This window comes from Chenopodium album, chromosome 7 (assembly GCF_948465745.1).
Source record: "Chenopodium album chromosome 7, dcCheAlbu1.1, whole genome shotgun sequence".
NCBI classification, from domain to species: domain Eukaryota; kingdom Viridiplantae; phylum Streptophyta; class Magnoliopsida; order Caryophyllales; family Amaranthaceae; genus Chenopodium; species Chenopodium album.
In genome coordinates this window covers 27,003,367-27,019,023 of record NC_137840.1, presented here as the reverse complement: position 1 = coordinate 27,019,023, position 15,657 = coordinate 27,003,367, and the positions used below count along the sequence as shown (strand labels likewise).

Genomic DNA, 15,657 nt, shown 5'->3' with positions numbered 1-15,657 from the left:
GGGCTTGGGGGGAATGTGGACCCTAACTACTTTGCAGGTGGTTCGGGGTATGGAGGTGGTGGCTCTAGCCATGGAGGAGCCGGTTCTAGCCACGGCGGGGGCTATTCGAGGATGGATGAGGATGAGGAGTAGGCTACTCTCCCAAGTCAATGAGGGCATTGCTTGATTTAGCTTGGGGGGGTGTTCTTTCACTTGGTAATTCTCTTCCTTTTCTCTTTTTATTTGCTTTCTAGTATAGTTTTTATTCCTTTCCTAGTGTATTTTTTATTGCTTTATATATTTATGAAAAATACAAAAAAAAAATTCAAAAATAAAAAAATTCAAAAATACGTTCCAATGAATTATGAATCATACTTCCCTGTGCCCCGTACTTGAGAAAAATTTGTTTTAATTCTTGGTTATTGAAAATGAGCATTGTGGATTTGTTGGTCATGATTTGAAGTTTAATTGCTTGGATACCTAAACATAAGTCAATTTTGCCCAACTACTTGTGAATATAGTGCTTGACTAGTTTATTTGGTTAGGAAATGTGTGATAGTTCCATAATTCCTGGTATGTCAATGAATTTGAGTATTGATTTGCAACTATGAGTAGTGTTTCATGACTTATTATTATGCACATGAGGAGGACAAAGGCGTTCATTCTTTTAGGTAGCCTTCAGAGTATTTAGATACATTTGTTCCCTTCTTGTTACCCATGTTGTTACTTGTGCCCTTTTATTGATTATTTTAGCCACATTACAAGCCTATTTGAGCCCCATTGGTCACTAGTCCCAAGCTTGGCTTGGGGGAGCTATTAGTTGGTGAGGTGAGGGAGTTGTGGTGTGCACATTATTTGCACAATGTGGGAATAAAAGAAGAGTGATTGTTCTTTGATTTTTGATTGGAAAATATTGATGTTGTGTTTCAAAGTTGAAAATTCCAATATGAGTTAAAAAGAAAAAAAAAAGAGAAAAAGAAAAAAATTAATCCTCAAATGTTCTATTTAAAGGTTGTTCTAAAGAAGAAAAAAAAATGCAAGTTTGAAAAAAAAAGAAATAAAGAATGAGTTCAAAGTTTGTTTTTCACTCAAAGTTCTACATTATTATATTTTTATGAGTGATTATTGTGAGTGTTGGGATTGTTTATGATGATTAGAGTTGTATTTGGTGGTTTTTGTTGGAGTTGGTTATGTTTGTGGAGATGTATGATCATCATTATTTTGATCATGGGTTTATTAGGTTTTGGCTCCCTTAATGCATAGCTTCTCTCTCACATAATCCCAAATTTATCCTACCTTTACCCTAGCCTTACATTACAAGCTTAAAAGACCTTCCGACCTTGTGCATAGAAGTTATGTAAACGTGAAAGTGTTGTTTATCAATGCAAGTTATGACTTGGCATATTTCGAGTCGACTAGTAGGATGAGCGTTCATTGTTTTTATACACACGAGAGTGTGAGTTGGGAGGGCATTGTTCACATTAAAGGGGTTGGTTGGAGAGCGATCGAGTACATCTTTTACTCGCCACATAAATGAGAGTTGAGTGTGTGAGCACTAGTCTTGAATTCTATATGCTCTTGTGGTTTGCTCTACTTGACAATTGTTGGGGAGGAAGGGTGATTAGATGAATAAGATTGATTGATGTTGAAGCATGTTCATTAGATTTGCCTTGAATCGTTGGTTTTTGATTTGATGATTGGGGTGAAGTATGTTTTATATGTTCATTGATGAGCTCTTTGCTTAGGGACAAGCAAAGGTTTGGTTTGGGGGAGTTTGATATGTCCATTTTATATAGTGTTTTACCCCCGTCCCTTGGTCGTTATTAGTAATGTTTTTGGCTCTTTCAGGCCACTTTTATTACTAATTTGTGTTTTCTAGTGTTTTCGTAGTTTTAGTTGTATTTTACAGGAAATTGCACTCTTGGAAGCATTTTCATGTGCTTTATGAATCGACTACGGAAGCTAGAAGGATGCGACCACTTTTGGAGCCCAGGATCGGTGAGAGCCGGTGATTAAGGGCTCAGTAATTGGGATCCCGAGGCATTTGGACCAAGTATTCGAGACCCGAGAGGAAACCCAGATTGGGCCGAGAAATCTAGCCCAATCGAAGTCCAAGCCTCAAGAGAAGCAAAGACCCGATCGGGCAACCTCTAGCCCGATCGGGCGCAGCAAGATTAGTAAGCTGAGAGTGCTGAGGCGCGCCCGATCATGCGACCATCTAGCACGATCGGGCGATGCTGCTGGGTAGGAACGCGAAGAAAAAGGCGCGCCCGATCGGGCGGCCCTTCGCCCGATTGGGCGCGTGTGTCTGGAAGACCTGATTAAGTTTAGTTTTAATTCTTATTTTAGAAAACGTTTAAATACGATTTTGTACGGAATTATTAGATTACCTTCTTTCTTAGACTTTCTCTCTCTACTTAGTACTTTTCTCTCTCTTAAATTCTCTCTAAACTTTTGTTCTTATTTCTTCCTTTAATTCCAGATTTATTTTTGGTAACAATTTCTTCCCTTTTAATTTCAGCTATTTTATTTGTTTCCTTGATTATGCTTTTATTTATTTGCTTGATTAGTTTAATCGTGATGATTTGTGAGTAGTTTAATTTCTAGGGTTTATGGGGATCTAATAAATGATATGAAGGGGTAATTTTGTGATTGTTAATTATCAATGCTTGGTTAATTTCCTATTGATTGATTTAATGCTATGCAATTAGGTTTGACCAAATTTAATTGTATGAGTTTAGCAATATTAATTCGAGATTCGACAGATGAGAATTGATGTTTAAACTTAGTTTCAATAGGTGGACTAATTTATAAATGGTTAAGTCGAGATTCGACAGATGAGATTTAATACCGGTAAATTAACTCTGTGATTATAATACGTAGTGAAAGCCCTTTATAATCTGATTAACCAATGCTTGATGATTGCTTATTATGATTTGCCCTGAAATATTGTTTATTAGTGAACCTATGCCCTAGGCCTTTTTATATTTGATTTTCTCCCTACTTTATTTCTTTCGACCTTATTCTCCGTAGTTTAGATTTTATTCATAAAAATATTGGTTACTTAGGTAATTTAGATTATATTAATTAATTAGAATTAAAAAGACTTGTTTCCCTGTGGAGTTCGACCCTACTTCCCTATCTACTTTAGTTAGAGATTTAGGTAATTATTTTTTATTAGGGGATACGACTTTACCCTGTCAACGTCACAGTCACAAATACGGCTACAAGAGCCATGTTAGCACAAGAGGTAGAAAAAGTAGAGTGTGCAATATATTACATACTCCCTCCGTCCGAAGTTACTCGCAATGTTTTGACTTTTTGCACTATTCACGCATCTCACTTTGACCATCTTTTTTAGCTATTGTTAAAAGCCAATGTAATCATGAAATACATTGTTGAGTTTATTTTAATGTATAGTTTCTAAATATAAATTTTTTATAGCTTATATAAGTATATAATAAAAGATATTAACGGTCAAACATGTGCATCGGCAAGCGTGTCCAATCAAAATGTTGCAAGTAAACTGGGACAGAGTGAGTAAGTAAAAAAAATTCATTCAATATGAAACAAAATACAGCACCTTGGAAAAAACAAGTTTAGCATTGGTGTGGGCAACTAAAAAATTACGACGTTATATGTTACCACACACTACTCATGTGATTTCGCAACAAAATCCGATAAAGTATTTGTTTGAACAACCACCATACAAGCAAGAATATCCAAGTGGTTGGTAATGTTGGCCTAATTTGAGCTAAAATATATCCCTAAAAAGTCAATAAAATAGAAAGTCATATCTGATTTTCAAGCCCAACATCCTATTCAAACAAGTCATGCAGAATCTACTCATCTTCCGGATGAAGAGATTCTCATGACGCAAGATAACAAATGGGTAATGTACTTTGATGGTGCATCCAATCACAAAGGATGTGGTGTGGGAGTGTTACTCATAAGTCCAAAGGGAGCACATACTCCAATCTTTGTTAAACTAGACTTTGAGGTTACTAATAATGTCGCAGAATGTGAAGTGTGCATTATTAGACTAGAAGCAGCATCTAGCATAGGTGTGCAAATATTAGAGGTATATGGAGATTCTAGCTTGATAATATATCATATACTCAAAAAATGGAAAATAAAGAACTCCACAATGATATTATACCAAGCACACCTTGAGCAACTCATCGAGCATTTTGAACATATTGATTTCAAATATCTCCCAAGGGATGATAATTAATTTGCCGATGCGCTAGCAAAATTAGTCTCAATTTATCAACATTACAGATCACTTAAATATGATGCCACTATGCGTTGATAGAAGAGAAGAACCAGCATATTGCAATACAATAGAGGAAATAAATGACATCGAAGGAGACAATCCTTGGTATGATCATATCCTCTTATATATTACTCATCGCACATATCCTGAAAATACTTCATCGAAAGACCAACGGTGTAATACCCCGTATTTTCATACGTATTTTCCTAATTAATTATTATTTTCTAAAAATGGTATTTTAGTAATTCAACTTACTATTTAAATCTTGGAGCCAAAATGATATTTGAATTTTGGCGCCAAAAGTATTTTAAAAACAAATTATTATTTTGGATAAGATTTATTATCCATTTATCCTATTTTAAAAATCGGATTATTTATATATTTCGGATATTTTAATTAAGGCAAAAGCTATATTTTATTATTATTTTAATAAGTCCAAAAATCCCATTTATTTGACTAATAAATTTAGGATTTTCCTATGAGAAAATTTGATTTTATTAGTTAAATTATTTGGTGAATATTTGGTATTTTATTATTTAATTATTTTATTCAATAAATATTATTTACACAATTATTTTAATTCCTTAAAACTAGCAAAATAATTTCCTAAATACTAAATAGGAGGGCCAAAAATATGAGCTTAGGAAAGCTCAAAAATTTCGGCCATCCCATGTAGATTTTGGGAAAAATATTTTGGTAATTTGTATTTTTAATTATCTCCTTAAAATCTCCTATTTTCCTTAATTCTAATTCTCCATCTTTTTAATATCAAATCATTATATTTTCTTTCCATTCATTCTTCTTAATTATTCCCCAAGTAATTCCAATTTCCTTAAGATTTTTCATGACATACATACCTTCCATATTCAATTATACACAATCTCTTCAATATTAAAACTTTCCTTAAAACTTTACTCACTTCTCCAAGTAATCCCTTAAACCCTACTTACCATAATTCTTCCTACATTTTTTTTACCTTAATTCTTGCATGAGCTATCCTATAAATACCCCTTCATACCTCTCACATTCTTCACACCAATTCCCTTCTTTTCTTCTCCTCAATTTTACCAAATTATCCCGTTTATCTTTGAAGCCAATTTTCGGTCACTTCTGATCAGTTTTGGGGAATTGGTGTTTCACAGAAATTTGTTCCTCTCAAAAACTCCTTGAGGTTAGGCTCAAGAATCACCCAATTCGGAGTTGTAACAAAGGAAGTATAGCCTCTTCAAGTTCTACTTCCTTTTTCCAACGCAAATCCAATTCTTCTTTCTCCTTGGTTTCTTATCTTTCTTCTCCTTTTCTCTTATTCAAATATTATTATTATTATTATTATGGGAGATTGATATAAAATTATTATGAGTATTTTTAATTATATTTTAATTAATTTAAAAGGTTCATGTATATATAGTTGGGAGGGTTTAATTTAATTGTTTGTGATTATTTGATAACCTTATATTAATTAAGGTTATATTTATTTGTAGGGTGTTTTTTATCAAGCTACTTGAGAGTTCTTTTGAAGTAATTTTTGGCTAAGCAAGGATCAAGGTATGTTAGGTGGCTAGATACCTTGAAAGTGATCGATTTGAATGAACATGTTTGAATGATTTATGTTGCTTGAATTAAATTGACTTGAATTATGGTTTATGAAATAAAAGTATGTTTAAAAGATTGGTTTTAATAATTAAATTGGAGTATTGATTTTTATAACATGTTTTGATTAATTAATTTATTATTCATGTTTAAAAAGGGATTTGATTTTAAAACCATGTTAAATTTATTAAAAAGGAGTTTGGATTGTTGGATTTAAAAGAGGATTTATTAAATCATTGAATTATTATTATTAATGCTTTATAAGCATGTTAGTAATCCCACTATGTGGATTTGGTTTATTGATAAGGCCTTGGACTTTGTATGACCGGGTTTTTCCTCAAGAATAGCCTTGTAACATAAGGAGACTAGCTTAGGGGGTGTGCACACTTGGGAGAGGAATTGGTTTAATTGGTTTATTATGAGGAATTGGTTTTTATAATATGAGGAATTGGTTTTAAAATAATTGGTATTGGTTTTATTGGTTATTGGAATATTGAGAATTTGGTTTGGAATCATGAGTTTGGAATTATTGGATTAGTTATTGGAACTGGTTTTAAAGCATGTTTGCAAATAAATTGAGTTTAAATATCTTACCCCATACTTATCATATTTTGCTAACCCGTACTTCTTATTTGTTTTGGTTCGCCCTGTTTACCATAATGGTAAGCAGTGTTATTTTAGGTGAAGTGAATAAAATGATGCATGGAGTCCCGGGATTTGGTTTCACTAATTTAGGAATCTTGGTCTTTGTATTTAATTTAAGTACTCATGACATTGGTTTCTATTTATAGTTATTATTAATAAGAAGAGTTTTTGAAGTTTCCGCTGCAAAGTATTGTTTTGTTTATTAAGTTGAGTAGCCTTGCATAATCACGCGGCGGTAATACTCCTAAGTCTATCTCTACGGTATAATTATATATATTATACTGGTATTCTCGTAAAGGGAGATTTGGGGGTGTTACAAACGGACCTTGAGAACACTCGTAGCCCAATATGGTCAATTAAATGGTCAGTTATGCAAAAAGGGACCTAATAGTCAAAGCTTATTGTGTATAGACCAACAAGAATCCACACGCCTTATGGAAGGCACTCACAAAGGTGTTTGTGGACCTCACATTAACGGAAAAATGCTTGCTAAAATAATCTCACGGCAAGGGTACTATTGGTCCACTATGGATCATGATTGCATACAATATGTCAAGAAATGTCTAGAGTGCCAAATGCTCGCTAACTTACAACATCTCCCACCATCCAAACTGTATAACCTCACTTCCCCTTGGCCTTTCTCGACTTAGGGAAATGACATAATTGGCAAAATTTCTCCAATTGGAATAGGAGGATACAAGTACGTTCTAATAGCCATCGACTACTTTACTAAATGGATCGAGGCTGCTTCTTACGTAAATATCACTTCTAAACATGTCGCAAAGTTTCTCAAGCGAAACATATTTTGTAGATATGGAGTTCCACATGAACTAATTAGTGAGCAAGGATCTCAATTCAAAGTAGAAATAGAGACCCTCTTAGCTCGTTATAAAGTAAAACATCATAACTGATCTCCATACAGACCTTAAATGAACGGAGCTGTAGAATTGGCAAACAAAAACATAACAATAATCATTAAGAAAATGGTAAAAAATTACAAAGACTGACCGAATAAACTACACTTTGATCTATAGGATTATTGAACATCCATACGAACATCAACCAGTTAAGATAGAAATACCATCCCTATGCATCGTACTCGAAAGTAAGCTACTGTAGGCGTCGTTCGAAGTGCGCCTACGTTAAAGCATATGTGAATATGCTTGGCACTCATAGGAAGTGGGAATTGACATAATACGATTAGGGACAAGGAAAGTAGGGAGCCGCCAACAAGTATTTAAGGAACTTGTAAATCGTTCACGGATCATAAAAGGCAACCACGATAAAGGAACAACGATAGGCAACAACGATTCACCCATGAAGGTTACACCCCATTCATAATCCATGAGATTACTAACTCCATATGGTCGGAACCACGAAAGGAGGATCGGGGATGATGGTACGAAGTGAGTCATGGAGTCACATTCGCCCGTATTGGCCTCTACACGATTCTTATAATGAAAAGTGAATCCTGGGATCTCAAAGGCATACAAACAAAGATTCAATTTGCTCCAGACTATTATTAAGCAAAATTGGTTGAATATTCATGCAACATATAATTCTAAAATATTAGTTATCACTTGGATTAATAACAAGATTAAAAAGGATCCAAAAAATCGATTGTCCAAATTATCTTATTAGACGTGATTTTCAATTACATATTCCCTTTAACATGCAATATGGTGATCAATAAATATAATAAAATAAGCATTAATATTGGAAGAAATTTAACAATAATAGCGTTAGTCAAGTCAAATATAAATAAACCTAATCATGATACTAGCAATAAGAATAAAAATAAGAGTAGTAATTAAGTGATTAGTTACTCACTTTCCGCGTTTCTTTGAATTGCTACATCATGAATAAATTGTTAGTAACTTCAATAAAAATATAAATCAAATTGAAACAATTAAACTAAATAAAAATTAGAGTTGATTCGGTCCAAACCCTCAGTTAATCATAACTTTCACACCTTGTTTTAAGTATAGAACTTTGGGTATTGTATGGACTCCTTGGAGTGCTTAAGGGAAGAATTATGGAAGAATAGGGAGGCTAGTGTTTAGGCTAAAGAGGGAGAAGAGAATTATTTTATGATCAAGCTTGTTGATGATTGAAAAAGGGGAGATATGACCTCTATTTATAGAGAAAAAAGAGGGGTCGAAGAATCAAGAAAAGATAAGAATTCGAATCGGATAAAACTCTTGTGATAGACAGCAGTTTTTGCGGTTTTTGTTTTTATCATATCTTTTTATATAGATATTGGAATAGGATAAATAAGAAATCTTTGGAAATATCTTGAAGTCTACTTTCTAACCCAATTAGAATCAGATTAATACATTTTGTAGAATAAAAGATATGGCCAAAATAGTGAGACGGTGTCAGTTTTTGATAGAGTTTGACATTTTATTCATATCTTTTCCGTTAAAGCTCGGAATTGATATTATAATATATCATTGGAAAGATAATTTCAAGGGATATCCAACCATATAAAATTTGGATAAAAAATATGAGGCACAAAAATCATATCTGACTATCTTTGAACGTCTTTCAATTCGGATAGAAATAGGATTTTCAAAAAGAAAAGTCTTATTCAATTTCAAACTCTTTAATCTTATCTTTTCAAAAAGGATAATTAATATCTTTTAGAAACTTATAGAAGCTTCTAATTAATCCTAATTGGTTTAGGACTGGGATTAAATAATTTGGACCCTCCACATGATCATTGGGTCGTAGGTAAGGTGGGCTTAGGTTCGGTTTGAGCTCAATTTAATATTTTGGCCATAACTTATTTGTTATAACTCAGATTTGGGCTGATAATATATCGTTGGAAAGCTCTTTCAAACCCCCATACAACTATTTAATCATCCAAAATAAACTAGACTAAACCTTTTTTATAAAAAGGACACAAAATGAATGATTTTAATGGACACGAAATGAATTATTTTGGGTTTAAAGGCACGAAAAGAGGAAAATAAGTTATGGTTTGGGGAAATGGGATAGGATTTGGGTTAGTTTTATGAAATGGAAATATGGATTTAAGCACTCCAAGATTAAATACTCAACCCGACCAATAATGGCGGTGAAAGGTTGTTGATCATCGGGTTTGGTTTTGGGGAGATATTTTTAGGTGTCTACAGAAGCCCCCACTTTGACTGAGTTTGTAGAAACGTTAGTTTTTAAAACGATAGTCAAAGTAGTCGATAGGGACGGAGAATGATTTAAGACGTTCTGCGATCCTAAATCACTCTATATACGCCGATACCTGCAGAAAAATGTTAGTTCTACAGATAAAAGAGTAAAGGGATAGAATGCTTATCTGACACCAGTGTATCGTTGACAAATGAGTTTGGTAGCTTCCTATGCTTGAAGGAATCCACCGAATGACGTTTTGTTGAAATACTTTCCATGCTTGAGGAAAGTCGACTGATGAGTTTGGTAGCTTTCTAAGCCTGAAGAAACCTACTGGATGATACTTTCCATGCTTGAGGAAAGTCGACATATGAATTTAGTGTTTTTCTATGCTTGAAGAAACCTACCGATAATACTTTCCATGCTTGAGGAAAGTCGGCAGATGATTTTGGCAGCTTTCTATGCTTGAAGAAATCCGCCGGATAATACTTTCCATGATTGAGGAAAGTCGACAGATGATGAGATTTCAAGTCTCTGTGTATCGAGAACTTTACGCCGTGAAATGATAGTGGTTCGATTGTCCCCGAACATGGGCTATAGATGGTCCGCTTGTCCCCGAACGTGGGATGTAATTGGTTCGCTTGTCCCCGAACGTGGGTTGTAGATGGTTCGCTTATCCCCGAACGTGGGCTGTAGATGGTCCGCTTGTCCCCGGACGTGGGCTGTAGATGATTTGCTTGTCCCCGAACGTGGGTTGTAAATGATTCTCTTGTCCCCGAACGTGGGCCAGATGGTCCGCTTGTCCCCAAACGTGGGTTGTAAATGGTCCGCTTGTCCCCGGACGTGGGCTGTAAATGGTCCGCTTGTCCCCGGACGTGGGCTATAGATGGTCCGCTTGTCCTCGGACGTAGGCTGTAATTGAGACCTGCAAAATAAAATTTTCCAAGGGACTCGTATAGACTATGATTGACTTGACCAACTGACTTGACCAAGTTTGACTTGACACAACATGACATGACATGAGAATGACTTGTGATTGTGTATGTATAGGTTGAGTGTGTGTGCACAGACACAAGCAAGCAAAAAAAAATTCGTTATTTTTGTCATGAAATGAGTGGAGGGTGCCGACTTTCTCCCGAAAAAGAAAGACGTAAAAAAAAGTTTTATATTTGAACTTCCCTCGATGAGAAAATTTTAAAAACGTTTTTTAATTTCCCCAAAAGAAAAGTTATGAGAAAGGGAAAGAGTTTTGAACTTCTTCGTCGAGCAAGACGAAATGAATCACATCAATTAAATTGCTTCTCTTGAAAATAATTTATGCGTGATGCATGTTCTTAGGCCAAGAGGCTAAGGACAATTACATCATGTGACACGATAGATGAATGAACTTAGGTCATGGAGCTAAGCATCATATATGGTGTAAAGAAACGATCTTGAACGTCACTTAGGTCTTGAAGCTAAGCACGTATATAGATGAAGTGATTATGAACGTTGCTTAGGTCAAGGAGCTAGGCACGATATGCTTTTATGATTACAAATCAAGACGATATGCTTTGTATGATTACAAATCATTGATATATAAATGTTGCTCAACATATTATGCGAACAATGAACATTGCTCAGGTCAGGAAGCTAAGCAAGTATACAATGTCTCTTTTAATGAATGTTGTCTTGAAAGATGATGAAGCATGCACAGTGTTGAAACAAGATTTCATGATAAAGGGTTCTTAAAGGGAAGGATGATCGATATGGATATGGATGTGTGAGTGAAGTGTGTGAATGTGATACTAAGGCTGGCTGCAAGGGTTATGGTGTTGGAAATATATGTGAGAAGAGTCAAAGATGATGACTCTTTAGACTGGGGTAAGCTAATATGAAGTGGGTTCAAGCCCCCAAGTCTAGCTCTAAATGGATAGAGGTAAGCATTGGATATTCATTGACTCGATCAAGCATGGATATGAATATAAATGTGAATATGAATGTGGTCGCACCTCGATGTGAGGTTGCCTATGTATCCGTTAGGAATCAGGCCGAACGTAGCTCTAGCCGAACTTTGCACAAGTATGTGTACACCTCAAAGAGGTCTTTCAAGGGTTTTGATATGGTTAATTTGATGGTTTAAAGAAGAAAAGGGTACAAGGCTCAAGACCCGATAGAATCCCCAAGATATGCAAATGTGTATTGAAAATTTGGACTTTGCAAGTTTATTTTCAACTTTTTTTTAAATTTTTTTTTTTGCTTTGATTATTTTTATTTTCATTCTTTTGAATCAATGTGAGCAAACTCAGATCATGCGGTCCATCACTCACTTAACATTCATGTTTCGCAGGCACGGTACCAAGCACTCGATGAGAGACGCAATTTGAGACGTGTTCATGTCAAAGACATTGGAAGACTTGCCCTTAGACATTGTTTTATTGTTGCTTTGCTACTTTTTTTTTTTACTTGCTTTTTGAATGTTATACAATTACACATCTTCCCATCCCAGGGTTAAGTGAATGTGGATCGAAGAAATGAAGGCTAAACGTTAGACGAGACTCAAAGTGGTTGATGAAGAAATGGAATGTGATTGAACGGTTAATGGGGAATGAATGGGTTGCAAAGGTACCTCAAATCATTGGTATACCTTGTGTTCGGTTCGGCAATTGATTTTTTTTTTTTTTTGTGAATGAATTCGATGATCGATTGCAAAGGAAAGGAATGCTCATTGATGGAAAAGGTAAGAAATATGACACATAGACAGTACACATGGATAACGGGAACCTATGCTAGACTTATTAGGAGAGAGGGTTGAAACAAAAGAAGAAAAAAAAGCATGAAATCTTGTATGGAAACTTGTCTTGTGCTTTGTCTTCATGGTTGCTTATGAATTACTTGTTACCGCTAGAGGGGACAAGAAATTTGTTGTTGTTGATGCTTTTATTAGAAGAAAAGAAGGAAGGAATGATGTTCCCCTTATTCTTCCAACTCTTACCTAGTGATTTTTTAACTCAAGTACTATGGAACAAAATGAGCTCACTTAATGCATTCACTCAATACTCGGATTGAAAAGGAAGAGTGTATGAAACGATGTTGAAAACTGATGGGAAATACTCCACTCATTAATATTACGACGGAAAACGATGCATGCATCGTCCAGTGGCGGATCCAGGATTTATAACTGGGGGTCCAAAATAAACTTTCAACTTAATCATACCAATGTACGAACAACAAAGTAAAGAAATGTCAAGATACATCACCGAAAATTACAAATTGTTTTCAATAATACAAACCAAATACATTCATAAGGGAAAAAAACAAAGTTAAAAAAAAATAAATTACAATTGTTCTCGTCGAGTTTTCATTTCTTGAAATCGCTTCATAATATCGTTATCACTAATTTCAAGTAAGATGTTTCTCTCAATGAAAGTAACCAAACAATCGTTTAAAAATTGATCACCCATGCTATTTCGTGACTTATTCTTCACATAATTCATTGATGAAAAATGCTCTTTCCACACTTCCGGTTGCCACGGGAAGAATCATCACCAACTTTATGAGCAAATAAACCTGTTGAAACACTTGACACTTTTTTGTTTCAACTAACTTCATGGAGAGTTTACTAAGATCATTTAATCCCCAAAATCTATCATCTCTTCTCATATCAGTAATATAGTTCCCTAGTTGATCATCAAGGCTTAACAAATCAGCACTTGAGAACTCATCTTCATAATACTCGGCAAGTTTTAGTATCTTTTGTTTATCAAAGGAAGAGAAAACATCAACGGGACTCAAAGAAGCCATGCAAACAAGTAATTCCATACTAACCTCATCAAATCGATTATTAAGCTCTTGTAGTTGAAGATCAATTACGCTAAAAAATACTTCAATTCGAAAATGATGCATATTAGTAGTATCCAAACGATCACGTTTTTTCCTTCCCGGAGGAGTATACACACCATTCATATCAAGAACACTAATGCCATTTTTCTCACAGAATGTAGTGGTTGTGGTAAGGAAATTATCCCACCCACTTTCTCTCATGTCTTGCAATCTTTCTTTAGTCAAAGAAACAAGTGACATGGCATTAACAATATCTTGATCTCCTTTTTTCAAAGCCTTATTTAATTTATTTACAATCCCAAATATTGTTTTCATCAAGTGGATCATGAAAATAAAATCAAATGACTCAATTGCAAAACTCACATTATCCGCTTTTCGAGCATCATCAGAATTTCTAGCATCATCCCCAATTAAATCAAGCACCTCACGAATTGCAGGATACAAAGCAATCACATTTACCATCGATTTATAATAAGATCCCCAACGTGTGTCACATGGCCTAGCTAAGGCAAGTTCTTGATTCTTACCTTTTCCACTTTCACGTTCACCATTTTCAATAGCTTTAGTAACTTTTTCAGCTTGTTTTCCCCTAAGAACATCTTTTCTCTTACAAGATACTCCAACAACATTTAAAAAATCACCAAGTGTGTCAAAAAGCCAACCACAATCTTTGCTTTTCTTAGAAACAGCAACAAGAGTCAATTGAAGTTGGTGAGCAAAACAATGAATGTAATATGCAGAAGATGTTTCATTCTTGATTAAAGTTTTGAGCCCATTAATTTCACCCTTCATATTACTAGCCCCATCATATCCTTGCCCCCGAACTCTAGACAAACTCAAAGAATGTTCATTAAGCAAAGAAAGGATAGCTTCTTTAAGAGACAAGGCAGTGGTGTCCCGAACATGAACAATCCCAAGAAACCGTTCCACTATCATTCCTTTCTTATCAACATAACGCACACACAAAGCCATTTGTTCCTTTTGAGATGCATCACTAGACTCATAAACTAAAATGCCAAAATAATCGTCACCAATATCATTCACAATTGCTTTAGTAGTTTCTTTAGCACAAGAATTGATAAGATCTTTTTGAATTGAAGGAGCAGTCATTTGATTATTCCCTGGAGCATTTTTTAAGACTACATTTCCTACATCTTCATTTTTTTCGGCAAACCATTGTAAAAGTTCAAGAAAATTTCCTTTATTATTTGAATCTTCACTTTCATCATGGCCACAAAATGCCAATCCTTGGCGCAAAAGAAATCTCAAACATTGAAGTGAAGCAGTTAAACGGACTCTATAATCATGTTTTGCTTGATCTAAAGCTTGAGTCAAGAAAGTTTGGATGGATGTTTTTGGATTTTTTTATATCTTCAAACTTTTGTAAAGCTTGATTATGAGCACTATTAACCCCACCAATATGTTTCCTAAATCTAACTGGCCTATTCCAACTTCTAAATCCATTAACAACAAATGCATCCCCCCCTGCAGCTTTAGAAGTTTCATTCTTAAACAAATAGCACACAAGGCAAAATGCAGCATCTTTTGACTCACTATACTCAAGCCAAGTATATTTCTTAAATCAAGAACGATTAAAGCGACGTAATGTACCTCCTTCGAAGTTTGATTGAAGAAATTTGTGAGTAAGTGGCTGACAAGGACATCTCTGTATATATACTCTCCTCACTACATCTTGGTCCATCGGATGATACTCCACAATTTTTCTCCTTTTAGCTGGATCATGTGGCAATGAAGTAACATCAAGTTCACTTTGTCTCTCCCTTGATGCAAATGTTGTACTCCCATTGGTAGTAGGTATTGATCCCGTTCCGGTTTCCTGAGTTTCCGGTGTGTTATTAGATGGGGATGAACACTCTTGCTCTGTTTGAGTTGTTGGAGGTTGAGTTGGTGATGAAGAACTTGCCTCACTTCTTTTGGATTTTTTAATAAACCAATCCAAAGTTCCTTTCTTTTTCTTACGGGGAGGACTACTCCTATCATCAACCATCTTTCACTGATAGAAAAATAAAATACTCCAAATAAATAGTCATAAACAAACTAATAAAAAAAATTAGTCACATTTGCACAATTGGCAATTGCACAGTATTAGAATTTAGAATAAGACAATCATTCAATTTCATGTAAATTTAATCAATTACCTAAGTTAAATAGTTAATCACTTACACACAGTCACTTTAATAGTCTAATTAGTACTC

General features: G+C 34.7%; 1 protein-coding gene across 1 annotated transcript; it reads right to left on the bottom strand.

Moving 5' to 3' along the window:
• Nucleotides 1-13,075: 13,075 nt before the first annotated feature.
• Nucleotides 13,076-15,449, bottom strand: LOC145640115 (uncharacterized). The gene is made up of 3 exons (XM_081691426.1): nucleotides 15,120-15,449; nucleotides 14,821-14,948; nucleotides 13,076-14,738 (listed from the first exon to the last, which is right to left on the bottom strand). Exons 1-3 carry the CDS (start codon nucleotides 15,447-15,449, stop codon nucleotides 13,076-13,078), a joined length of 2,121 nt encoding a protein of 706 aa, XP_081547552.1.
• Nucleotides 15,450-15,657: the final 208 nt, after the last annotated feature.

Coding starts and splice junctions, on each gene's coding strand:
- LOC145640115 (XM_081691426.1), bottom strand. CDS start 15,449: ATGGTTGATGATAGGAGTAGTCCTCCCCGTAAGAAAAAGAAAGGAACT. Junction 14,949..15,119: donor ACCAAGATGTAGTGAGGAGA/GTATATATACAG, acceptor TATTTGTTTAAG/AATGAAACTTCTAAAGCTGC. Junction 14,739..14,820: donor CATAATCAAGCTTTACAAAA/GTTTGAAGATAT, acceptor ACATGATTATAG/AGTCCGTTTAACTGCTTCAC.